The 27,578-nt window shown below is 40.9% G+C and overlaps 1 protein-coding gene across 1 annotated transcript in view; it reads left to right on the top strand.

Annotated features, from left to right (window-relative positions):
- Arp3 (Actin-related protein 3) overlaps positions 1-27,341 on the top strand; it is a 31,174-nt gene extending 3,833 nt beyond the window's left edge. The window contains exons 4-9 of the mRNA XM_080274405.1: positions 1,037-1,194; positions 2,163-2,307; positions 11,511-11,683; positions 17,965-18,183; positions 24,115-24,198; positions 25,670-27,341. Coding sequence (XP_080130531.1) covers positions 1,037-1,194; positions 2,163-2,307; positions 11,511-11,683; positions 17,965-18,183; positions 24,115-24,198; positions 25,670-25,765 — 875 coding nt within the window. The 3' untranslated portion in view covers positions 25,766-27,341. The remainder of the gene's footprint in view (positions 1-1,036; positions 1,195-2,162; positions 2,308-11,510; positions 11,684-17,964; positions 18,184-24,114; positions 24,199-25,669) is intronic.
- The last annotated feature ends 237 nt before the right edge of the window (positions 27,342-27,578 follow it).

Genomic DNA, 27,578 nt, shown 5'->3' on the forward strand with positions numbered 1-27,578 from the left:
GAAAAGCAATAAGAAGTGACAGGAAAGATGGGAGAAATAGGATGAGTGGAGGGCAGGCACAGAAAAAGAATGATAAAGGCTAAGGAAGAAGTAGGCAGCATTTTTATTATTACATATAGCTCTACATATATATATATATATATATATATATGTATACCGTATATAGATATACCCGGTATCTCTGGAGACAGAGGTCTCGTATGTTAAGGGCTACGTGCCAAAACGAAAACTAGTTTTACTTTGGCGGACTCTAGAGTTTAACAAGAAAAACAGCCAAAAGATTCTTTGGGGATAAGCAGATATGGTTTGCAACCAGCAGGTGCTGGCAGTGGAGCAAAAAGTGACACTGATGCTGAGACAAGTAATGTGAACCATTGCAGAGTGAACGATGCCTTTGAATCAGTACTGTTTGATAGCTGCTCGAAGACTAAAGCTAGTACGGTAGTTATAATGGAATTTCCTACAGTGAAGGCCAAAATTAAAGTGAATGAAGCATTGATTGGTCATTTTGGGTCTGATACGATAGTACTGCATATCTGAACTAAGGAAAATGTTTGCCCAAAATTACCACAGGCCTTTCTCTTTCAATGTATGAACCAGACATTGTTTCTGTTTTTAACAAGAATTACATTCCTGGCATAATGGTAATATGCAGATTGATTTTTTGTGTGTAAAGTACAGGTTTCTCTCTTCATTAAAAAAAAACAAAAAAAAAAAACAGATGATTGTGGTTTGAAGATTCTAAATCTCTTCATATCACAAATCCAGCATTGTCCCAGTCTTTATGCTCAGGAATGTGTAGGGAACTAAAATTTGCTCAGTGTTGATGGATAATTGAAGAAGGGTTTCCAGTTTTGTGTACCTTGATTATATAGACATGTCATGTCAGTTATTCCTTTACATATATGGACTTTAGAACTACTGAACCAAGATCCAAACTTTTTCTAGACAGTCTCTTAAGGTTTCTAGACAGTGAAAAGAACTTTTAAGTACAACTACAGTATATGAAATATTTGTAACTTGCAATTTTCCTCAGAGATAATGTTCGAGTCATTCAACGTGCCTGGGCTGTACATCGCAGTGCAGGCAGTGTTGTCACTGGCAGCATCCTGGGCATCACGGCAAGCCACTGAGCGCTCCCTCACTGGCACTGTTATAGATTCTGGCGATGGTGTCACTCATGTAATTCCAGTGGTGGGTGCTCTTTGTAATGTACAGATAATTATCAAATCCATCCATGCATCTGCTGTATATCTGTATATACATCTGTCTATCTTCCACTCCATTATTACTCCATCAGGAGCACAGAGGCCCAGTGCTAAGTAGTTTAATCCAGACAGTTAAAGCAAGATCGATTGTTTTTTCATTTAGAAAGCACAAGTGGATGTGCACAGGTTATGTCCTTCGTAGAACAGGTAACAGAGAGTTCAAGTCAAAGCTGAAGATTGTACTACTGTATATTACAAGCCGCTTAGACATCTGCGTTAACATTTTTATAGCTTTTTCCCAACAGTGTCCGGCAGCCATTTGGTACTGACTTAAACTTCAAAACAAGAAAACTGAAACTGCACACAAATATGGGGATTCCTTGACTGGAAGCTTGGCATAATTTTGGTTAAATTTTCATTTAGATACAAGTTATTGCTTAACCCCAATATGTCTGGCTGAGCAGACCTGTTGACTACAAGTAAGCAGCTGCTGCTGTAGCGCTGTTCTACAGGTACGGTATGGTACATCATCCATTTAACAGAGAACTGGTTTTCCTTTGTGGTAAACAGCATCTTGGCAGGGTTGCATCAGGGTCCTTTTCATTAGTGAAGTGCAGGGAAATATGAGGAGTATTAACTCCACCCAGGATACACAGTGCCACCACATGTAGGCTCTTTGTATGTGTAGCCCATTTCACTTGGCAGTGTGTTGATAGTTCTTCTTCTGTCCTTTCCATTTCCTGTTTCTAGATAAAACTCACCCCATTTTTTTTAGCTGGAGATAGTTGATGAAATGACTGTGGGTTTGAATGATGTGTGAATGATTTTGTGATCCATCTTCGTACTTTTTCCTCGTTTTAGGATCCTATCTTACTCCATCTTAGGTGGGAAAAAACAATTAGGATGATGAATGGTGATATGCTGATGATAGTGATGGGTCTCTTTTTCTCCTAGGCTGATGGTTATGTAATTGGGAGCTGCATAAAACACATCCCCATTGCCGGGCGAGACATTACCTACTTTGTACAGAGCCTTCTCAGGGAGCGTGAACCCAACATCCCTCCTCAGATGAGTATGGAAACAGCAAAGGCAGTTAAAGGTAAGATTTTATGTTGTAGTTTGTTTTGGTAATTATATATATTTTCTTTAATAACACTGATTTAATTCTGATTCCTGTACAAACAGGATATACTGCAGTTGATGCATTGAGACCATTTTAATCCATACAATACTAAAATATCTTTTTCACCTTGGAGAATTCCTTGCAGACAAAAATTTTAATACTGTCTCAGGAAGCCCTTTCTCTGCAGGTGATATCTCTAGGAATTTTGATTAGGCAGACACCAGACAATTATGTATTATCAAGAGAAATCCAAGCATTCAAAAGGTTAATCTGGCCGCCTTATATTTCAGTGTTTCATCATTCAATGTCATTCTCTAAAATCATTCCACAGCTTGTAAAAATAATGTCTAGTATTATTTAACCCCTAACTGCCAGGTGTTGGTTTGAACCAACAACAAAGAGGCACCAGATTCCTGCCTAGTAATGTTAAGAACCGCAATTGTTTTCACACCACAGTTTGAAGTGGCAACCACTTTATCTCATTACCAAAAGTTAAGGGAGAGAGTCCTGCCAGCCAAGCCAACTATACCTCAGTTGTCTCTGTGAGTTTGCCAGGTGTAAGACGATATTTTCTTACACCTCATTTGATTCTGTTCCTGCTTCACATGGACTTTTGCCTCATCCACCCCTGCAAAGCCTATTTCCAAGGATATTAGGAAAGGGCTCAGTGATTGTGCCATAAGATGTGTCTTGGATGCCACTGTGACTAGTTTGTCTAGTAATGGAGAAGTTATCACGTTGAAAGCAAAGCCATAGTCAGCACCACGGGCAGACATGAACACATCCTGCTCTCGTGCCGAAAATTAGTTCTCTTCCTCACGTCATTACCCATCAACACAATGACCTACAGGCCTGGGGATACTTTCATTTGCAAGAAGAATTGATGAGTAATGTGGTCTTTAATTTGTTTCCCTAAATGCTATAGTTTCTGAGATATTAAGGTTTGAAAACAAGCAATTTTCTGGAAATTGCCCATACTGAGAGGTAAAGGTACCCAAGTGTGGAGGGGTTAAGGTAGCTGTGTGTATGAGGTAAAAAAGTGAAAAACCCTTTAGATACAGTATATAGCTTCTAGTTTTAGATAGATGGATGGGAATAGAGAGAGCAGAGCTGTTGTAAACATGATTGGTTTTGGGGGTGTGCAGAGAAGGAATGCAGTGCCAGGAATCATGACACTCGCACAGGTGAAAAACGCTGTGAAGCGGCTGAAAAATGGGAAAGCAGCTGGGGTTGATGAGGTGTATGCAGAGATGATTAAGTATAGTGGAGAGAGTGGAAAGAAGTGCTTGTTTGTGATATGTAAGAAGGCATGGATGAGTGAAATTGTGCCAGCAGAGTGGAAAAAAGCTGTGATTGTACCCCCGTACAAAAATAAAGGTGAGTGAAGTGAGTGCAAGAATTATTGTGGTATAAGTTTATTGAGTGTTCTAAGGAAGGTATGTGGAAGAATTACTGTATTATAGAGAAAGCGAGAGAGATATCAGAAGTCTTAGTGAGTGATGAACAGAGTGGCTTTAGGAGTGGCAGAGGATGTGTGGATCAAATAGTTGCAGTGAGACAGACAGTGGAGAAAGCTTGTGAGAAGGACTATAAGGTGTTTATGGCATTTATGGATCTGGAAAAAGCATATGACAAAGTAGACAGAGAAGGATTGTGGAAGATTTTGTGCATGTAAGGTGTAGATGGTAAGCTGCTAGGTGCCATCAGGAGCTTTTATGATGGTAGTGAGACATGCATAAGGGTAAATGGGCACCTAAGTGAATGGTTCACAATCAGTGTTGGCATGGGACAAGGTTGTGTGATGTCCTCATGGTTGTTCAATGTACATATGAATGGGGGTGATGAGAGAAGTAAAAACACAAGTAATAGAGAGAGGGATGGCGTATGTAATAAATGGTGATGGATGGAATATCTCAAATTTGTTGTATACTGATAATGCAGTACTACTTGCAAATACCGGACAAGAACTTGGTAGACTAGTACAGAATTTTGCTGATGTCTGTGAACATCGTACCTTGAGAGTAAATTTAGAAAAGAGTTAAGTGATGGTAATCGAGAGAGAAGCTGATTCCCAGTGTGATGTTCCAGCGAATGGAGAGAGACTGGAATTGGTGAGGGAGTTCAAATACCTGGGTACAGTGATAGAAAAGAGAGGAAAATGTGCAGAAGAAGTGGAAAGTAGAGTGACACAAGGAAGAAAAGTAGCTGGTGCTACGAAGGCCTTGATAAGAATCGGAGCCGTTGAGTGTTGCAGGTGTGCTAGGCTTACATGAAGGAGTGTTAGCGTCAACTTTAACATAGGGATGTGAGACTGGTGTGGCATAAAAATGAGAAGTCAAGAGCGAGAGCAGTGGAAATTGGACTGCTGAGGAATGTATGTGGGGTACAGAGAGTGGATAGGACACAAAATAATGTGATTCGTGAGAGATGTGGAGTGAGGAAGTCTGTGGACACCTGAATCGAAGAGAGTTTATTGAGATGATATGGTCACGTGGAGAGAATGGATAACAATAAAGTGGTGAAAAAGGTATATCTGAGCAGATTTGAAAGAGGGAGGAGTCAAGGTAGGCCATGGAGAAGATGGAGGGTTATGGTGGATGAGTGTGTGAGGAAGAGAGGTATGGAAATCAGTGAGGCTAGGGAACTGGCAAAAGATCGAGCTGGCTGGATGAATGTTATTAGAAGAAGTGCTTGATCAGAGATATGGCACCCCTTTGTAACGTGATAGCGTCCGAATTGTCTCTGTCGGATACGTTTATGTGAAGCTACAGAATGTGGTGAAAGCTTTTGGCGTATCAGAGAGAGCCAGGATTCCAGGGGCTTGAATGATGAGTGAATGGAAGTGTAGCCCATTGGATTGGGCAGACTTGGGGTGTCTGGACGTTGCTACTCCTCACCCTTCCCTAGGGTGGGAAAGGAGGTCTGGATGATGATGATATATTTTTTGCCATGAGATAACATTAGCAATAATGAAGAGTTGTTAGATTATTGTAAGTGAAGCTGTGTTGATACGGTATTGGTTATATGTGTTATGGTTGTAATTTATATTGAGTTTGGGAGTATTTTTAATGTTTTACCTACTGCATGTGGAGTATCAGTTATTACTTTTAAGCCGTGGTGCCTGGGTTATTGTCACTACTTATAGCAGTTAGCATAGTAATTGTCAGTATTTTCATTTACACCGTCTGTACCTGTATTTGCTCCCAGACATTAGGGCGTGGATTTGCTAAATCTGTAGCTAAGATACACACACAAAATTCTTCAGTATCTCACCCAGGTACGGAAACTTTCATTACAGTGGGATTTTACTAAACACCCTCAAGCCAGTTATGGTGATCATGGCCCATAGAGGATCAGAAGCCTCCTTGTATTTTTTGATAACACTGAAAAGCATATTATTTCATAGTATTTAGAGTATTCTTTATGAATAATGCACTTTCGTAAAATACAGGTATTGTGAAACGTGTAGATATGCAGATATTCAGTTGCTTTCCTTTCTGATCGCATGTGCTGTGAATTGTGTTCAGAGGTACAGTACTCTACATCCACTTGAAAGAAATGATGAACATTTTTTTGAGATGCCAACTATTTAGGCAAAACTGAATAAGAGATGTTCATGCATTATCATTAAAACCAATTAATATACAGTATACAGAAAATTAAACTTAGATCATACTTAAGCAATTTGCAAGGAGGCATAGAATCACATTATCTTAAATACCTGTATTAAAAATAAATAAGTGAATTACTTACCTTTAGGTGGGGGCTCACACCATCCATTCACTCAATATAGTGCTGCTGTCAAGTGGCTGCCATTTCCTCTCTTTATTCCTTCATTCTTTCTTTCCTCTTATGTCATTCTTTCTTTCTTTCCTCTTCCTTCTGTCTGTGGGTGGTTCTACACTGAGTGACAAGCCAAATGGTTTCCTGTACACCAGGACCAATTTACTTCGCCTTGTGGTAACCATACAACCAAACTATGGCACCTGATGATTTAGTGGGCGCACCAACCAGATTGAGCCTGTGTCAGTTTATATCCAATGGGTGTTTGGTGTTTATTGCTCGAATAATGCCACTCAGGGATGAGTGAGGCTGGTCACTCTCATCTTAAATGTCAGGACCAACTTGCCTAGCCCCAGGCTCTTATGCTTCTCATGGGGCAACACGGGATTAGATGATGGATGGATGGATGAATTCAGTGACTTTGTAAAGGTGCACAGAAGTGCATTTTTGAGTATGAAGATGATCCATCAATAAACAAGGAAAATGTGATTATGTAAGGGACATGTTAGGTTAGGTTAGGTTACGATAAGTTTTGTGAGGTTATACAATAGGTTACATTAGATTAGAATAACATAGATTGGGTTGTTAAAAAAATTTAGTTTACATTTGGATAAATCAGCACTGATTTGGGTAATTTTGTGCTTAAATGATGCTCCAAGATGGCCTTCATCTGTCTTTGGCGCTGCAAAGGATTGTAAACAAAAAATGCTTTTAAACACTTTTCACCATTTAAAAAGAAATTTTTAAAAAATCGTAACTTGAAAGTGAATGCAGAAAATGCTCAAAAATGCACATGAAGGTCTTTGGTAAAAGAAGGACTGAAGAGAACTGCAAAATAAGTTGGTCTCATGTCATCTTGAAGATTACCTATGCTTGAGATACAGTAACCCCTCGTTTATCTTATGTGACAGAGCGTTGTGGTGTGGATGTAGATGTGATAGGAAGCGTTATGAGGAACACACTGAGGTGGTTTGGCCATGTGGAGAGGATGGAGGGTGAAAGACTGATGAAGAGAGTGTATGTGAGTGAGGTGGAGGGGGGAAGAGGGAGAGGGAGGCCGAGGATGAGATGGAGGGATGGGGTGGAGAGGTATATGAGAGAGGGGGGTGTGAGTTGGGAGCAGGGCAGTGAAATGGCGGGGGACAGGGCGACGTGGAGGCGATTTGTTTGTGGCCACCCCGAACGGGATTACGGCGTCTGGCAATGGATAGATAGATAGACAGAGCCAAAGGCATGCCCAGAAAATGGATTTGTCTGAATAATGGACCTCTCCCCTGGTCCTCCTTTGTACAGTACATAACCTAACTTAGAAAGCCATTGTAAAAGGCCATCACAGTACTTCGTACAACACTTGTTCCTGTTGTTTTACACTACTCTATCTGGTCAGGGAGACCTATAAACCACAGTCAAGCCATTACCATGGTCAAGCAGACCCATTGAACAGTCAACAGTGGCGTGTCGAAGGAAGCCCATAGCCTTCTATTCGGCATTGCATCTGTCTGATTTGTGCCCAGACTTCTAAAAGGAAGTGAAGTGAGACTCTTGGGGTATGGTGACAGCTATGCTTGCCCATCCCATTCCTGTATTTATTCTCTCTCTCTCTCTCTCGCTGGACACATCCACTTTCATTTTTACTTCACATTTTCATCATCATCACCTTCATCTTACCTTCCCTTTCATTTTCATCTTCACTTTCATGTTCACTTTGACATTCACATTCACTTTCATATTCACATCCATGCTAACTTGCACATTCACATTCACCTTTACACTCACTTTCACTCTTTCATTTTCAATTTCAATTTCACATTCATCTTCATTTGCATCTTTACTTTCTCACTTTCACATTTACTTTTATTATTATGTTCTCTCACCTTCACTGCCTTCCCTTTTTTACTTTCACATTCCCCTTCAGTTTCTCTCTCTCTCTCTCTCTCTCTCTCTCTCTCTCTCTCACACACACACACACACACACACACACACACACACACACACACACACACACTCATATGTACACCTACACAATCTTTCCCTCACTCATAAGTACACACACATATGTGCATACACGCACACTTGTACACATACTGAGAATGGCTGAGGGGATCTCTAGCAGATAGTGGGTGAACTACTGAGCCAGACAGCGCGGTGCCACCGGGCTATTCCCACTTGGGCAGGTGAAAATGTTCTCGCGGCCATAATTTCCACCCAGATGCAATCATTTTATCTGGATAAGATGGAAAAGTGTACGTATACTGGTTTAGGCAGATCACAACTTCCGGGTTATGGATCTTATCGATATTGGACGTCCGGATAAATGGGGGATTACTGTACCTCCTACATTCTGTTTAACCATTTAATTTTTGCATAAATATGTTACTAAAATTCAAGTTTTGCCCAGATTTCCATGAAGGAAAATATTTAGCATGTGTGATGAACTGTGGCAGGTAAATTCAGACAAGTGATGAGAGTGTAGCTTGATCAGAGACGGACAACGGGCCAGTCACAGCTTCCCTTACCAACCAGTACTTAATTATATTAATGCATAATTTAGGTTACTAATGCCAAATTACCACAGTATGGATTTAATGGATACATTATAGTTTTAATGTCATAAATTAGACAAGAATCAAGGCAGCCATGCCATTTTCATTTTGTGTGAGGGACATCCCTTTGCCTTAAATTTAAACAAGCCAACCTCTCTACCAAGTGTTCGGTGATTGGTTGTTTCCACCGGGTTGCTTCCACAACTGATAGCATAACTGGCGGTAGAGATCTGTGACGATACATTGACATTTACCTCAGCCCATGATAATCCGTAGCTCACGGAGGTGGCCTAAGAACGGTCATAAAATACTACCACACTACCACAGAGAATTTCAGTAGCTGTTCATAATGTTGGCCGTAAGAAAGCCCCATATGTAGGGGGTGTTAGTAAATCTGGACTTTGTCTCAAGGTTCATAAATAGTAGTCGTGACAAAACCCCTTCCATACCTCACATTCCTCCTCATCCCTCTTTCAGACCACCCTAGAACCCCCTCCTTCAGAGTGAACTCTGGCTATTTCACTGAACCTTGTTAAAAATTTTACTTTTATGCTTTCCTTTTTTCTGTTTATGGATCATCTGTCACCAAGTATGGAGTGACCATAAACTAATAGCTTCAGTGTCACCTTATCTTTTGCCAATGGGCTGCCCCCTCTCCATCTCACACACTCCTCACTCCAGTACATCTCACCCCATCCCTCACTTGCATCCTTGATTCCCTTCTTCTGTCCCCCTCCACCTCTCATACATAGTCTGTCATTCTTCATCCTCTGCACATGGCTAAACCGTCTCAGAGTATTTATCCTTATCCATTCTAGCACATCCACATCAGCACCACAGTGTTCCTTCATTTCCTTTTTTGTCCGTATGTCTCTCCCAGTAACTCTACATGCTTCTCTCTGATAACTCATTTCCACTGCTCTCACTCATTGATATGTGTCCTTCCTACAGAGTCCAAGCTTCACCTCCATATGTTACAGTGTAAAAGCTTTGCAAGATTTAAGTTGCCGAAATATAAATGCACTTCTTATGCAGAAAAGTTGGTGCTAAGGATGATACGATGACAGCACAGATAAATGAAATGTGTAATTTTTTTTCTTTTACATGAAAATCCAAACAAAATTATAACTTACCATTTCTGCTACCTCCTGTTCAGTATACCAGTATTACCAATTGAAGTATTACTTGCCAATGGATTCTTAATAACAATATTATCAAGAAGTCATGTTATGGCAGTGCAAAAAATTATAAAATAATAAAGCTGGAATGAGTCCATCGCCTGGAGCATACAGGCACCTCCCAGCTGCAGCTTTTGTCAGTGTCTGATCACTGATTCTTATGGTTGTATCTCTGCCACTCGTTATTTTTAGTTATCATTCATTACCTTTTTTTTTCTTCTTTTATTTTGGCACCTGTCACCAAGCATAGCTATTTTGAATGAAACATGAGCTGTTATATATATATATATATATATATATATATAATATATATTTGTGGTAGGTGGGGGCGCTCACCATCCACTCACTCAGTGTAGTGCCGCTGTCAGGTGTCTGCCCTTTCCTCTCCTCCATCCATCTTTCCTTCTATCCTCTTCTGTCTTTCCTTCATTCTTTCCTCTTCCTTCTGCCTGTGGATGACTCTACACTGAGTGACAGGCCAAATGTTTTCCTCTACACCAGGAAACCATTTACTCCGCTGGGTGGTAACCATATAACCAAATTATGACACCTGGTGGTGTAGTGGGTAATTACAGCATTGCAGTCGGATTGAGCCGCTGAAGGTTTATATCCAAGGGATGGTTGGGGTTTATTGCTCACATAATGCCACTCAGGGATGAGTGAGGCTGGTCACTCATCTCAAATGTCAGGACCAACTTGCCTAGCCCTGGGCTCCTACACTCCTCAGGGGGCAATGTAGGATTGGATGATGAATGAATGAATGAATTAAAGTTACTGTATATAATGGGTGATATACAATGGAGCTGTTCACATGTTGTATTGGCAGGGGTAGAGCATCATTGCTTGCATCTTTGACCCACGTGAGACTACTTCCTCGACCACGTGAACAACTGACACAACACACATCATTAATGATGCAGCTCATGTTATATTTCTGTCTTTACTTTAATAATTTTGAGTGGTGAAATTTTGATGTAAATACAGTTATCACATGAGTGTAACTTGAATCAGTTCCAAACTTTTATAATATAGATATGAATTTTCACAAAAAGAGCCATCGTTCCTCGAGGGTGTACTGTATAATGTATAGCCATTTCAGCACAAATAATGGCCATGTTCTTTTCATCAAATTATCTTTTACTACAACCTATGTTTACGCCTTTGATTGGTGGCTGTAATTTTTCAGTTCTGTGTAACCGGACTAAGTTTGCAGGCAGAAACCAAGTGGCCTTAAACACATTTCGAATCTCAAACTCCAGTCTCAACTTGTCATAAATCATGAGTTAGTATTAAAAAATGTGGCTTGGTAGGTATTTGATGTGCTGTCGAAAATCAAGTTGTTCAGATCTAATCACGCCTAATTTGATTATCTACTTTACTGGCCTTTTTTTTTTTCTTTTTTTTTTTTTTTTTTTTTTTTTGAGAGAGAGAGAGAGAACAATCTTGCAGGCTTCTGGCCTTTGATTCCTTCTTTCTTGTGTTAAAAAAAAAAAAATCCTTGCCTTATTCCCTATTTCTCGTCATGGCACTCGGTGAACCAGTAACCCCTTTTTCTTGTTGTACCCTTTCATGCACTTCATACTGTAAACTTCTGTCACCTCATTTATTGGATGCTAATGATGTTTAAATAAATCTGTATAGTGGAAACTTTCTCTTCTCAACCTGGCCCCAATAGAGCGGTTCAGCTACATCTGCCCAGACATTGCCAAGGAGTTCAACAAGTACGACAGTGACCCTGGCAAATGGGTGAAGAAGTATGAGGGCCGCAACCCTGTCAACAATCAGTCCTTCACCATTGACATTGGCTATGAGCGTTTCCTGGGTCCGGAGATCTTCTTCCATCCTGAGGTAGATACTGTAGCCTAATCTGTTGTATGCTGCCCTACTCTTCTGTACCTAACCCTAATCTGTCAAGTCCTAAGCTAACATACGTAACATAGCTCAGGCTAACCTAGTAAGTCATAACATAATTTGGACATCAGCCATTAATTACAATGTCATCATCATCATTATCTTCATCATTGTCATCATGATCTCTTTTCTTATCCAGGGATGGGGTAAGTAGAATCTATCTGTCTATCTGTCTATTGCCAGATGCCTCAATCCCGTTCGGGGTGGCCACAAACAAATCGCCTCCACATCACCCAGTCCAACGCCATTTCACTGCCCTGCTCCCAACTCACACCCCCCTCTCTCATATACCTCTCCACCCCATCCCTCCATCTCATCCTCGGCCTCCCCCTCCCTCTTCCCCCCTCCACCTTACTCACATACACTCTCGTCATCAGTCTCTCACCCCTCCATCCTCTCCACATGGCCAAACCACCTCAGTGTGTTCCTCCTAATTCTTCCTATCACATCCACATCCACACCACAACGCTCCTTAATATCCTCATTTGCCAGCCTGTCTCTCCATATGACTCCACAGGCTCCTCTCAAATAACTCATTTCCACTGCTCTCACTCTTGACTTGTGTCCTTCCAACAATGTCCAAGCTTCACTTCCATACATTAGAGTTGGTATCACAATACTGTCATGTAGTAACTTTTTCACTTCCATGCACACTTCCCTGTTTCTTATCACTGATTTCAAGGAACCAGCAACCTTTCTTCCTTGTTGTACCATTTCAAGCACTTCACCCTCCAAACTTCCATCCTTACTCATCACACTACCCAAGTACTTAAACGTACTCACATTTTCCATTTCCTCAGCATCCAACCTCACTGTACATTCATTGACTTCACCTCTTTCAAAGACCATCACTTTACTCTTCCCTACATTCATCTTTAGATTCCGTTTATTACACATTCTCCCCAACTCATCCACCAAGCCTTGCAGCTCCCCTTCGTCTTCACTCAACAACACAGTATCATCTGCAAACATCAGTACAGGGAGTTTCCAAACACTACCCTCTCTCACCAGGGCCACTCCAACATCCACTGCCCTACCTTGTACCTCGTTTATTACCCCATCCATGTACAGATTGAACAACCATGGAGACATGACACATCCCTGTTTCAACCCAACCTTCAAAGAGAAAAATTCACTCAGTTCACCATCTACACGCACTGCAACCTCAGCACCATCATACATCCTATTGTATGGAGGAGTCAGTTACAAGGCTTTGGTACCCCTCATTTTATCTGAGGACATGATATTGTAGTTGTTGGATTAACTCTAGCTAACAGGTAATCTGAGGCACATCGGTAGTGTAAGTATGGACAGCCCTGCCTAAGAAATGGAGTCAGAATTCCATGGGCTTGAATGGTGAGTGAATGAGACTGGCTCTCTACCAGCCTTTTTCTTCCCCTCTGGATTCTACAATGAATGGATGAGAAATAGGGGCGTGGAAGAAGTTGAGAGGTGGAAGAGAGAGTTATATGTAGAAAGAAAGAGAGAGGTGAAAAGATTAAGAGAGAGTAAGAAGAGAGCGGATGAGGAATTTGGAAGGAACTTGAGTGTAAAGTGGAGGGACTGTAAGAAAATGTTCTGGAAAGAGGTGAAAAGAGTAAGACAGGGTGGAAGTGAAGTTAGCAGGGGAGTGAAAGATAAAAATGGTAGATTACTAGTGGAGAAAGGAGAAAAAGTGAGCAGATGGAGAGAACACTTTAAGGAATTGTTGAACATAGAGGATGGAAGTAATGCGAGTATAAATGGCTGGGGAATGGCGGGGAGAAGGAGGGAGGTGAGAAGACAGGAAGAAATCAGTAGGATAGAAGTTGTGGAAGCAATGAAGAAAGTTAAATTGGGAAAGCCCCAGGAATTGATGGAGTGTGTGGTGAAATGCTGAAGTATGGGGGAGAGATAGTAGTAATATGGATGTGGAAAATGTGCAGATTGGCCTGGGAGGAAGGTAGAGTCCCGGAGGATTGGAAGTCAGGTATGATTATTCCCTTGTACAAAGGAAAAGGGGAAAAAGAAGTGTGTGGTAATTGTAGGGGCATCTGTCTTCTTAGTATAATAGGAAAAGTGTATGGTAGGATACTTATTGACAGAGTTAGAGAAAGAACAGAGGAATTAGTTGGAGAAGAACAGGGAGGCTTTAGGAAGGGAAGAGGTGTAGATCAGATATTCATTCTTAGATCTTTAGTGGAAAAGTTTCTAGAGAAGGGAAAGAAGTTGTATGCAGCTTTCATGGATTTGGAGAAAACATATGACAGGGTGGATAGACAAGGATTGTGGAAAGTATTAAGAATATATGGAGTAGATGGGAAGTTGTTGAATGCTGTGAAGAGTATGTATGATGGTGCTAAGGCTGCAGTGCGTGTGGGTGGTGAACTGAGTGAATTTTTCTCTTTGAAGGTTGGGTTGAAACAGAGATGTGTCATGTCTCCATGGTTGTTCAATCTGTACGTGGATGGGGTAATAAAAGAGGTACCGTACAAGGTAGGGTAGTGGATGTTGGAGTGGCCCTGGTGAGAGAGGGTAGTGTTTGGAAACTCCCTGTACTGTTGTTTGCAGATAATACTGTGTTGTTGAGTGAAGACGAAGGAGAGCTGCAAGGCTTGGTGGATGAGTGTGGGAGAGTGTGTAAGAAACGGAATCTAAAAGTGAAAGTAGAGAAGAGTAAAGTGATGGTCTTTGAGAGAGATGAAGTTGGTGAATGTACAGCGAGGTTGGATGGTGAGGAATTGGAAAATGTGAGTATGTTTAAGTACTTGGGTAGTGTGATGAGTAAGGATGGAGGTTTGGAGGGTGAAGTGCTTGAAAGGGTACAGCAGGGAAGAACGGTTGCTGGTTCCTTGAAAGCAGTGTTAAGAAGCAGGGAAGTGAGCATGGAAGTGAAAAAGTTACTACATGACAGAGTTGTGATACCAACTCTAATGTATGGAAGTGAAGCTTGAATGTTGCTGGAGGGAGAGAAGTCAAGAGTGAGAGCAGTGGAAATGAGTTATTTAAGGAGCCTGTGGAGTCACATGGAGAGACAGGCTGACAAATGAGGATATAAAGGAATATTGTGGTGTGGATGTGGATGTGATAGGAAGCGTTAGGAGGAATACAAAGAGGTGGTTTGGCCATAAGGAGAGGATGGAGGGTGAAAGACTGACGAAGAGAATGTATGTGAGAGAGGTGGAGGGGGGAAGCAGGAGGGGGAGGCCGAGGATGAGATGGAGGGAAGGGGTGGAGAGGTATATGAGAGAGGGGGAGTGTGAGTTGGGAGCGGGGCAGTGAAATGGCGGGGGACAGGGCAACATGGAGGCAATTTGTTTGTGGCCACCCTGAACGGGATTGAGGCATCTGGCAATAGATAGATAGACCTCTCATTTTTTTGCCTTGAATTAACCTTACAAACTTTCGAAACAAGGGCGGCACCTGTTGTTATATCAAATCCCAATATGCAGTTGACACTATTTTAAACTTCACTTCATCCAGTTTTGATTACTCATTATATAAATTAAATTGCCAAAACATTACCAAATATATCTGTGTAGTTTATCGTTCCCCCAATGCTTCTTCGGAACCCAGTGTATTTGATTCCATATCCACTCAGTTGAGTAACCTTGACCTTGCCCTTGGCAATGAAATTACCATTTTGGGTGATTTTAACATACACAATGTTGAATGGTTATTGCATTCTGCCCGGACTGACGACGCTGGTCTGGAATGCGAGCTGTTTTTGCGGAATCGTTTAATCTCACCCAGTTGGTAAAGCAACCAACCAGAATACCTGATAATCCTGACCATAATGCCCATCTCTTGGATTTATTCTTGACAAATAATCCAGATCAATACAGGATAGAGGTACTGTCACCACTTGGATCCTCTGACCACAATCTCATCAAAGCCTCATTAGTTAACCCTCCTACATCTCCCCATTCGAACCTGTCAGGGTGACCCGATGGCACTTTGACAGGGCAGACTGGGATGGATTTAGAAATTTTCTTGCTGATGTTCCATGGCAGTCTTTCTTCTCTAGTGATCCCAATTCTACCCAGTCCCACATTTGTGACTTAATACTAGCTGGTATGGATTTATTCATACCAAGTCAACAATTCACTAAAAGACCAAACTCTCCAAAATGGTTTGATGGCAATTGTGCCAGAGCAACAGCCCAAAGTCATTAGCATATAACTCTTACTTAAAATCAAAAACACCTGAATCACTCTCCCAATTTAAAATTGCTAGAAATCATGCAAAAGCTGTATTAAATCTATCTAAATCAAACTTTCTTCAAAAGCAAGCATCAAAACTACTTAACAACCCTAATGACAACAGAATATTCTGGTCAACTCTTAATTCTTTCAATAATAACTTTAACAAGTCATCTTCCATTCCCCCACTAAAATCTTCAGATGGCAATATTACAAATGACCCACGTGGGAAAGCAGATATCTTTGCTAGTACCTTTGCAAGAAACTCTACCATAGATGATACCAGCCAGAATGTCTCAGTACTGGAAATTGATTCTCCATTAATTGCCCAACTTAAAATACAGACAAGATTTGTAATATCCATCCTAGACAATTTACCTACCAACAAAGCTCCAGGTCCAGATGGAATTCACGCCAATTGTTTTGAAAATGTGTTCCCCTGAACTTGCCTCTGTCCTAGCTAAATTATTCAGACTATGCATACGTACTTCTTTATTCCCAAATTCATGGAAAGAAGCCAATATCCACCCAGTTCCGAAGAAAGGAAGTTCGTCTGACCCCTCCAATTACAGACCAATAGCTATCACATCTTCTCTTGGTAAGGTATTTGAAACTTTAATTAATAAGCATATTGTTAAACATCTTGAATCCAACAACTTAATTAATGATAGACAATGGTTTTCGCCACGAAAGATCCACCATTGACATACTCAATCTCTTAACTCATACCATCCATCAATCAATTGATCTTTTTGGAGAAACTCATGCAGTAGCTCTTGATGTCTCTAAAGCTTTCGACAGAGTATGGCACCGTTCCCTGCTGTCCAAACTCCCTTGCTATGGACTAACGTCTTTTGTTCCTTTGATTTCTTCTTATCTTAGTGACAGGAAAATAAGAGTAAAAGTAGATGATGTATATTCGAATTTCCACTCTATTAACGGCGGCGTGCCGCAGGGATCAGTTCTGGCGCCAACCCTATTTCTGGTTCATATTAATGATCTCTTATCTGTCACTCACAATCCCATTCACTCATATGCAGATGACTCAACACTACATAGTTCATTCACACTCAGACATCCATTTACAAAGTCTAATATCTCTACCTCTCAACTCAGTACAGCCATCTCCATAAATCAAGATCTAGCTACAATCAGTGAATGGGGACAAAACAACCTTGTCTCTTTTAATGCTACTAAAACTAAATATATACAGTTTACTAAGAGGAAGATATTGCCAGATTCGTACATTACCTTCAGTGCTACCAATATTCCCATCTCCAAAAGTATTGAAATTCTTGGTGTCTCAGTTAACAGTGCCCCTCAGCTGGACCTCTCATTTCTGATCACTTGCTAAAACTGCCTCAAAGAAACTTGGATTATTGTACAGAGTCCGTAACTTCTTCACCGATGAGCAGTTAGCTATAATTTATAAGAGTCATGTGCGCTCTCAGCTTGAATATTGCTCACCCTTGTGGAATGGTTGTGGAGAGGTTGCATTAAGACAACAAGACAAAATTCAGAATAAAGCTGTTATAAATCATTAACAATCCTGCCGTTACATATAAACTATCTCCCCTGCAAGTAAGAAGGAATGTTGCCTCCCTTGCATTATTTTACAGATATTTTTTTTGCAAATGCTCAGACGAAGTTGCGTCCATGGTGCCACCTCTCCATGCCTTCCCTCGTGCTACACGGGCATCTGGTAACGCTCATGACTGGAATGTCACTCAACCACATTGCAGAACTTCTGCCTATCAGAATTCTTTCATTCCCCGAACTGCATCTCTCTGGAACTCGCTTCCCCAGAGTTGTTTTCCTCCAAATTTCAACCTACAACTGTTCAAGTCTAATTCTTACAGATATTTTATGAACAGAGGACACCAATAATCTGGTGTATGGATTATTTTTTTTTCTCCATTTGTTTTTCCTTCCTCCGTTCTGTTATTTAAAAAAAAAAAAAAAAAAAAAAAAAAAAAAAAACCAGGATGCTAAATATTCTCTTAACTCCTGTGTAAATGTGGGTTTCATTTCTTTCAGTTTGCCAACCCTGACTTCACAACACCCATAAGTGAAGTAGTGGACAATGTGATACAGAACTGCCCCATTGATGTACGACGGCCACTGTACAAAAACATTGTCCTCTCAGGTGGATCCACCATGTTCAAGGACTTTGACCGGCGATTGCAGAGGGATGTGAAGCGGATCGTTGATGCCCGGCTGCGCATCACTGAGCAGCTTAGTGGTGGACGGATCAAGGTGAGAGAAAGAAAGAGAGAGAGAGAGAGAGAGAGAGAATATTCATCCATCCATCCATCCATCATCCAATCCTACATTGCCCCATGAGAAGCTTAGGAGCCCGGGGCTAAACAGTTGGGCCCAACATTTAAGATGAGAGTGACCAGCCTCACTCATCTCTGAGTGGTATTACATGAGCAATCAACCCCAAGCACCTCTTGGATATAAACCTTCACCAGCTCAATCCGATTGGAGCGCAATAATCACTCACTCAACCACCAGGCGCCAAAATTTGGTTATATGGTTACTACCCAGCATAGTAAATGGTTTCCTGGTGTACAGGAAACCATTTGGCTTGTCACTCAGTGTAGAGTCACCCACAAGCAGAAGGAAGTGGAAAGAATGAAAGAAAGAAAGGCAGAAGAGGAAGTGTAAAGTTACTCGTAGGCAGAAGGACAAGGAAAGAATGAAGTAAAGGAAGACAGAAAAGGATGGAAGGAAAGAAGGATGGAGGAGAGGAAAGGGCAGACACCCGACAGCAGCACTACATCGAGAGAGTGGATGGTAAGCCCCCCCCCACCTACCAAATAGAGACAAAATGTAAAATACTGTATACAGTTTTGACACATTCTTTCATTGAATTCGTGCTACTTATAAATGATTTTATTCAACCTTATGATGATGTCTGTGAGTGATGCGGTTGGTTAAGGCTATATGTAACCCCTCCGGTTTGAAAAGTCACCCCTAAGCTGAATAAATATACCTGCTAGTAGCAAGAATAAAATACAGAATACATATCTGGGCTGAAGGAAGTTAAAAACTGATACATGAGAAACTCTGACTTTTGATCTGTGCCCTTCTTTTGTAAACTTTAAGATTATATTCTCTCCAGATAAATTTTATGTGATTATGGCATTAAAGCAAAATTTGGTTAATTCTGTCTATCTCTATTGCCAGACTCCATAATCCCGTAAGGGGTGGCCACAAGCAAATCGCCTCCTTGTCGCCCTGTCCCCTGCCATATCACTGCCTTGCCCCCAGATCACCCCCCCTCACTGTATCTCTTCACTCCATTCCTCCATCTCATCCTCGGCCTTCCCCTTCCTCTCTCCCCTTCCACCTCACTCATACACATTCTCCTCATTAGTCTCTCATTCTCCATCCTCTCCATGTGGCCAAACCACCTCTGTGTATTTCTCCTAACACTTTCTGTCACATTCACATCCACACCACAATGCTCCTTCACTTCCTCATTTGTCAGTTTCTCTCCATGTAACCACATGCTTATCGCAAATAACTCATTTCCATTGCTGTCACTCTTGACTTGTGTCCTTCCAACAAGGTCCAAGCTTCATTTCCATTCGTTAGAATTGGTGTCACAGTACTACCATGCAGCGACTTTTTTACTTCCATGCTCACTTTCCTGCTTCTTACCACTGCTTTCAAAGAACAAGCAACCTTTCTTCCTTGTTGTACACTTTCAAGCACTTCACCATCCAGACCTCCAATCATTACTCATTACACTACCCAAGTATTTAAATGCACTCAGATTTTCCATTTCCTCATCATCCATCCTCACTGTACATTCAGTGACTTCATTTCTCTTGATGGCCATAACTTTACTTGCCTTCTCTCATTAGGGCCTCTTCAACATCCATTGCGTTATCTTGTAACTCTGTTATAATCCCATCCATATACAAATTGAACAACCATGGAGACATGACACATCCCTGTTGTAATCTAACATTCAGATAGAAAAATTTTCTCAGTTCACTGTCCACATGACACTGCAGCCTTAGCACCCTCATACATACTCTTCATGGCATTCAACAGCTTATCATTTCCTCTATATATCTTTAATGTCTTCCACATTCCGTGCCTGTCCAATCTGTCATATGCTTTCTCCAAATCCATGAAGACTGCATACAACTTCTTTCCCTTCTCTAGAAACTTTTCCACTAAGACCTAAGGATGAAAATCTGTTCTGCACAACCTCATCCCTTCCTAAAACCTCCCTGTTCTTCTCCAACTAATTCCTCCGCTATTTAGTTACTGAGGAATATTTTTATTAGTTATTTTGAGGGGTTGCAACACCTGGAGGGCATGGCAGTGGGCTCAAGGAGAATAAATGTAATTTTGCCAACACTGTTTGCTTGTCAATTTTTTGTCAAGTCAGTCCAGTCATGTAAGAAGAGTTCAGTGGCAGGTATTCTGAATCTCTTGGCACATTTGGGGAGGGGAAACAGACTTGCAGAAATTTTAGTGTATTGTGCCGGATTTCACAGTTTAGAGGATCAGTAAATATATTAGCTAAATTAGCATCTATTGTAGGCTGTAGTGTATGGTGGTAGGTGGTGGTGACCTGCATCCACTCACATGGTGTACTGCTGGCTACTCCTTCCTTCACCTTTATCATTCATTTCTGTGTCTGCCCTCCTCTCTTCCCACTTCTCTCTTTCCTTCCTGTCACTTTTTATTGCTCCTCTTTCTGCCTCAGGTGGCTCTTCATTGAGCCACATGTCTAATTGTTCCCTGTAACCCAGGAAACCGTTTACAATGCAGGGTAGTAACCATCTAACCATATCACAGGATGGAGCCTACCGTGGTGCCCTTGTTTTACTGTGTGGAGAGACACGAATGAGGCATCTACCAAGGAACCAGACCTCCACACCTTTCCTTGTGCCTTGCTGTGGCAAAGTACTTTCGCCCACAAGGGAATTGCATGTGACAGCCATACAGAGCAGTTCTTGCCTTTGGTTGATGGATCTGCTCAGTCAGACAGACTAGGGTTGATCAACAACAACTGTGCTGTATGCAGTATGTATGGCTTTTACAAACTAGATGAATGTTTTAGCCCTTCAACAGTGGGCATATATTTTTTTGTCCATCTTTAATTTGTTTTTTTTCTTCAGTGGAAGAGGTATGGTAAAGAAGAAGAAAAAAAAAACTAATAACATGATCAAAAGCTGCATTCTTCATGTACAAATAGAACACTTCTGCAGTGTATTGTCATCTTGCCATGGCAGTGAGTTAGAGTAGCAGTATCAATAGCAGTATCAGAGACCAGAGAGTCTGTAAGATATAATACTGACAGAGCAGACCACTCTGCTGTTCAGTGGCTCAGGTAAGACAAATTGGGGCTGTAGTAGGGCAGCCATATATTGTATGTATAGCAGAGTTGAAGAAATGAATGCTACAGTGAATGGAGAGAGACTGGAATTGGTGAGAGTTCAAATACCTGGGTACAGTGATAGAAAAGAGAGGAAAATGTGCAAAAGAAGTGGAAAGTAGAGTGACACAAGGAAGGAAAGTAGTGGGTGCTATGAAGGCCTTGATAAGAAACAAAGGCTTGAGTATTGCATCTGCATGAGGCTTATGTGAAGGATTGTTAGTGCCAACTTTAACATGTGGATGTGAGACTATGGTGTAGCATGAAAGTGAAAAGTAAAGAGTGAGAGCAGTGGAGATGGAACTGCTGAAGAATGTATGTATAGTACAGAGAGTGGATAGGATACGAAATAATGTGATTCATCAGAGATGTGGAGTGAGGAAGTCTGTGGACACCAGAATCGAAGCGGGTGCACTGAGATGATATGGTCATGCGGAGAGAATAGATAACGATAAAGTGGTGAAAAAGGTATATCTGAACAAATTTGAGAGGGAGGAGGTGAGGTAAGCCAAGGAGAAGGTGGAGGGATATGGTGGATGAATGTATGAGGAAGAGAAGTATGGAAATCGGTGAGGCCAGGGGACTGACAAGAGATCGAGCTGGCTAGATGAATGTTGTGAGAAGTGCATGATCAGGAATTTGGCACCCCTTTTTAATGTGACAGTATCCGGATTGACTCAATTGGATAGGTTTGTGAAGCCACAGGATGTGGTGGATGTTTTTGGCATATCAGTTAGAGCCAGGATTCCAGGGACTTGAATGATGAGTGAATGGAAGCTTGGCCCATTAGATTGGGCAAACTTGAGCTGTCTGGACATTGCTACTCCTTACTCTGCCCTAGAGTGGGAAAGGAGATCTGGATTATGATGAAGAAATGGATATAAGTAGGAGGTAATAACATCTTGTGCAGTACTTGTGATAAGTGGGTGCATAAGAGACGTAGTGGTATTAGAGGTAGACCGTGAGATAATGCTGATTTTGTGTGTAGGGTGTATCGAGAACACGTGGAAATTGTCTGGCGTGAAAGGATTGATCTTGCTGGTGAGTCTCTTGTGTGTGTGGAAGAGTTTTGTTGCATGGGAGACATGTTATGTACTGGAGATGTGTCAAGAGTGAGGAGTGGTTGGAAGAAGTTCAGAGAGCTGTTGTCTCTCCTGGCGTTGGGAGGGCTCTCCCTCCTTAACCTAACCTATGAGGTTATTAACTCCCTTACTCTATCCCATTAGGTAAATAACCCCCTTACGTCCCTTTGGTAATGGACTCTCTTTATACCTCTGCTGTATAATTAACTCCTTTACATGCATGTGTGTGCATGCACATACACAGACATAGGAGGTCTGTTCAGAAAGTATCCGACCTTAGGCTTTACAAAATTAAATAACTAAACTGTTGAGCTAGGGCACTAATCCCCTCATTAAGTAGGCCCCTTCTGACTTGACACATGTAACCCAGGTTCTTTCTACTGCCTGAAAGATTTTCCAAAGTCAGTTTTCAGTATCTCCTGCAGGTGCTTCATCTCATTCATCATGATCTCCTCTCTCGTCTCAAAGCAGGAATCCTTCAGGGGAGTTTAAAGTTTTGAGCTTGGAGAATAACAAAAAGTCGCACGGAGCCATGTCTGGTGATTAGGAGCCTGCTGAACCTGTGGGATGTTGTGCTTGGCCAGAAATTCCTGCATCAGTTGAGAAGAATGGGCAGGGGTGTTGTCATGGTGCAGCATCCAATTTACCACTTTACAAAGGTCTGGTCTCTTCCACTGAACTGTGTCACGAAGACATTGGATAACAAATGAGGTAGTAATGTTTGTTGATAGTCTGATCTTCTGGTACATACTCTTGATGCACAACACCATGGTAGTCGAAAACAACTGCCAACATGCGATTGCATTTAACCTTCTGCTGACCTATCGTGCTTTTTTTTTTTTTGGCTGAGGCGACTCTGCATGCTTTCACTGAGACGATTGTGCTTTGGTGTCTGGGTCGTACCTGCACACCCAAGTCTCATCTCCAGTGATAGCAGTCTTCAGAAAGTCTGGATCATGATTTGCACCTCCAACATGTCTTGGGCAATGTTCATCTGAGAGAAGAGCTCATGACGAATGCAATGAAGCTCCTGCAGGAGATACGGAAAACCGACTTTGAAAAATGTTTCACGCAGTGGAAAGAATGCTGGGCTACATGTGTCAAGTCAGAAGGGGCCTACTTTGCGGGCGATTAGTGTCCTAGCTCAACAGGTTAGCTATTTATTTTTTAGAGCCTAAGGTCAGATACATACTCTCTGAACAGCCCTTGTGCATATTTTGCATATATGTGTGTGCATGCACACTTAAACACACACACACACACACACACACACACACACACACACACACACACACACACACACACACACACACACTTGAGAGAGAGACAAAGAGAGAGAGGAGGGGGTTTAGTGTTAAGAAGGGCACCAACTTATTTACATTTCATCTCATATCAGTAGTTTGTTTGTGAAACCAGCTATGCACAGCATTTCAGTTCTGGCTACTAGTAATGCACGGTGGTTGATAAAAGGCACTGAATGCAGTGTTGCCATGGTACATTTTAGGTACAGGTTGTTATGAGGTTCAGGTCTGTTTCTTGATTTTTTTTTTTTTTTGTTTTTTTTTTTTTTTTAGAAGGAAGTATGCTAATAACATACACATACAGTATCTCAATATGCTTCTTAGATACTTTAATTAATGCAGTTAGTACATAATCACTACTCTGACTGACGTTTCATACCTCCGATTTTTCCTCCTACAGCCCAAGCCAATTGATGTGAATGTGATTGCCCACAAGATGCAAAGATATGCAGTATGGTTTGGCGGGTCCATGCTGGCCTCCACTGTGAGTAGCTTCATGTGGATGGTGTTGACTTATGATAGCTTTATTTGCAGCCATACTAGCAGTCAAAAGTTATTAAGTGGTTTATAGTTGAAATTTTTACCATAACTTATTGAGTGTAATGATGTATCATAGAATTTAATTTAAAGAGTACGGTAATGATGTTTTGGTGGAGCTTATGTAGGATAGTTTTTCATGCAGGTAAGTAGTCACTATGTGGTTTACAGTTCATTCTGTGTGAGGTACAGTAGGGGACAAAAGTTCACCAAGTACAGTAATCACTCCAATATCCGACGTAATAGAGCCATAGGTAGGTCCGGATATTGGTTCTGTCCGGATATTGGGCCCCAACTTATGGACTTGTACTTATGGACCCTAACTTAGAGAAACACCTATACAACTTCCTCTGGACATGCATAGCACCTATTTAAGACCCAAATCACACCAATAAGGCACATAAATGACTGAAATAAATGCAAAAGAAACATAAAATGAGGGTTTAGAAGTAGGTTCATACAATAATAAACATTCTGGTGACTGGCTCCTGGACTGGTACTTATGGACCCTAACCTAGCCTAACTCAGAAAAACACCTTCCTACTGCACATGCATAGCTCCTAACACCCTATTCACACCAATAAAGGACATTAAAGAGTGAAATGAGGTAAGTATAGCATGGAAAAAAGTACAGTATGAAACATTCTTATGTTCGGATAGTGGGGATGTTCGGATATTGGGCGTCCGGATATTAGAGTGATTACTGTATTTCACATAATTATGCTTCTCGCATTCTCTGCTGGCTAATATTCCAAACCAGAGTGAGACTTGGTATGTTTCTCTGTTCATTGATGATTCTCTTTAATATGATGCATCAGGGAAGACAGTGATGGGCATGCCCTAAGTGTGATGTAGATGCTGTAGAAAATAGTGGGCAAACTTTTGACCGTGATTGTACACTACAGTATAGTTAAATATTATTAGTAGTAGCGATAGTAGGTGTTAGGGGTTGAAGTCACAAAGCAGTTTACAACTACATGCAAACAGTGTTTTGACACTGGTCATTCAGAAGGAAGATGTACAGTACTGTTAGAGTTGATGAATTCTGTTGTTTGGGGGTGCTGATGTATTGTAGCTTTTCTTGCAGCGGTAGTAGCTGTTTGGGGTTAGGATCACTATGGGAAATATTATAATTTTTTTTAACTATTGGCTTTATTGATTTCTTTCTAAAGCCAGATCTTTTCTTTTTTCCCATATATATATTCTTTTTTAACCCGACCAAGGAAAGATCCATCAGTTTGAAAGGGATAGGATGGCATCTGATAAGTATGATAATCAAGTATCTTTTTATTCATAAATATAGTCGAATTATCAAGTTAAGATATCTGTTTTCATAAAGTATGGCTATTTGGATACAGCATCCATCTGCTATAGATGAAAGATATGCAGTCTAAATTGTTTATCCTTCTCCTTCACAGCCTGACTTCTACCAGGTGTGCCACACGAAGGCTGAGTATGAGGAGAAGGGTCCCAGCATCTGCCGACACAATCCTGTCTTTGGTGCTATGGCTTGAGTGTATCCATATTTCTGTTTTCATCTCTTACCTCTTCCTTTCTTTATGCTGTTAATATCATCATCTCTTCTCATGTTTGTGACATGTTCCTCCTTCATAGTCCAACTGTTACTTTCATCTTTGTCACCACTTTCTTCTCTCCATCCTAACCTCACATGTCACCTCTCCTTGCCTTGCCTTGTTTCACTATCCTTATCTCTTTTTCTCTTCCATGACTACTCCAGTTCCTGCACATTTCCAAGTTGTTGAGAAGAAAAAACACCAGCATTGTTACCTGCAGTTAGGAATTCATCTTTTGTGTGTGTGTGTGTGTGTGTGTGTGTGTGTGTGTGAGAGAGAGAGGGGGGGGGTAGTGAAACTGGGAGAGACCATTGCACATGTCTGATTTATTGCTCACATAGCCTTTGTGGAGAATGTGAAATAAACCATAATAAACCTCAAGTTTTATGCAGATGGAGATGCAAGAGGCAAAATATGTGTGCATATTAATTCTTTTTACATGTTTCCTAGGTATGTAAATGTGTTTTGATGATTCCGATGATGATAATGAATGTGTATGCCTCTGTGTTTGTCTAGTTATCAGGCTCATTTATTGTTCAGTTTCATGTAGGTGAGATTTGTGTGTTTGATCCTCCATCCGTAAATATGCTGTGCAAGTGCTGCTTGAGAGTATGTCCGATGTAATTTGAGACATGCTGATGTGCCAACAGTGAGGTTTCATCATAAGCTTTTCATTTTACCAAGGAGAGCCTTTCCAGTAGAGTGAGATAATGCTTATTGACCTGGTGCAGAGAGAGTATTGGATTATTCTCATTTGCAGTGAGAGAGAGTAGTGGATTATTCTTATTTGTAATATGTGAGTCACTCTCACAGATGCATACACATAGCTTATATATATTTATTTATATGATCGTATGCTGTCGATTTAACCAGTGATTAGTTGATCACCGGCTTTATTATATTATTATTGTTGTTATTACTACAGCATTTTTATTTTTGTCCAGACAGATTATTGTTTTGTATTCTGTCAAGGGTGCTCGTTTATATTAGACTGGAAGAATGAAAAATTAAAGATTATTTAGAAATTTGCGTCAGGTATTGAGGTGGTTCTTCTGTATTGCTCATGTTTTTAAACATTCAGTACTTCTCTTAAAGTGTGTCTATGCTCATTGTATTATTATTATTTTTTAATTGTGTACAAATGGGAGAATTAACATGATAATTTGCCTTATATTATAAAGCTTCTTTTGTTTGAGCTTTCCATTTGAGTTCTTCCAGTAGCCAAATTCACAGTCACTTCCCAGGATTATTTCATGCACAATACTGAGAGAGGAGACTTATTTATTCCACACAGGTAATTTAGTTTAAGCAAAGACACTACTGCCTTAGTTCAGGTTGTTTAATAGTTTGTCACACAGATTCTTACTGGTGATTAAACTTTACATTAATAAAGTTATTTTTTGATTATTTTATAGTACTGGGCAGATGTTTTTGCCATCTTATACTTTATGTAAGCCAGTGTACGTCTTTCCATTCCCAAAGTATTAATATAGCTGTTGATAATGACAGTGTTTTGTCACCTGATTCCTTCTGTTTTAAAGAACATAATAAATCCATTACTTAACCATTCCTCATTTTTACAACACAGACAGTCTTTCAACATAATTAATGATCTCTAGAAGCACCCGGCTAAAGTGGACAGTTTCCTACCGCCCGCCCAGCTCACATACACATGAGCCTGAGGCCATATCAACATCATTATAATTATTATTCAAACCCTGTTACTAATAAATAGGGTAGGTATGATCCAGAA

The sequence above is a fragment of the Coenobita brevimanus genome, chromosome 57, assembly GCF_032717465.1.
Source record: "Coenobita brevimanus isolate Jiangsu-jjx chromosome 57, ASM3271746v2, whole genome shotgun sequence".
Classification (NCBI taxonomy): domain Eukaryota; kingdom Metazoa; phylum Arthropoda; class Malacostraca; order Decapoda; family Coenobitidae; genus Coenobita; species Coenobita brevimanus.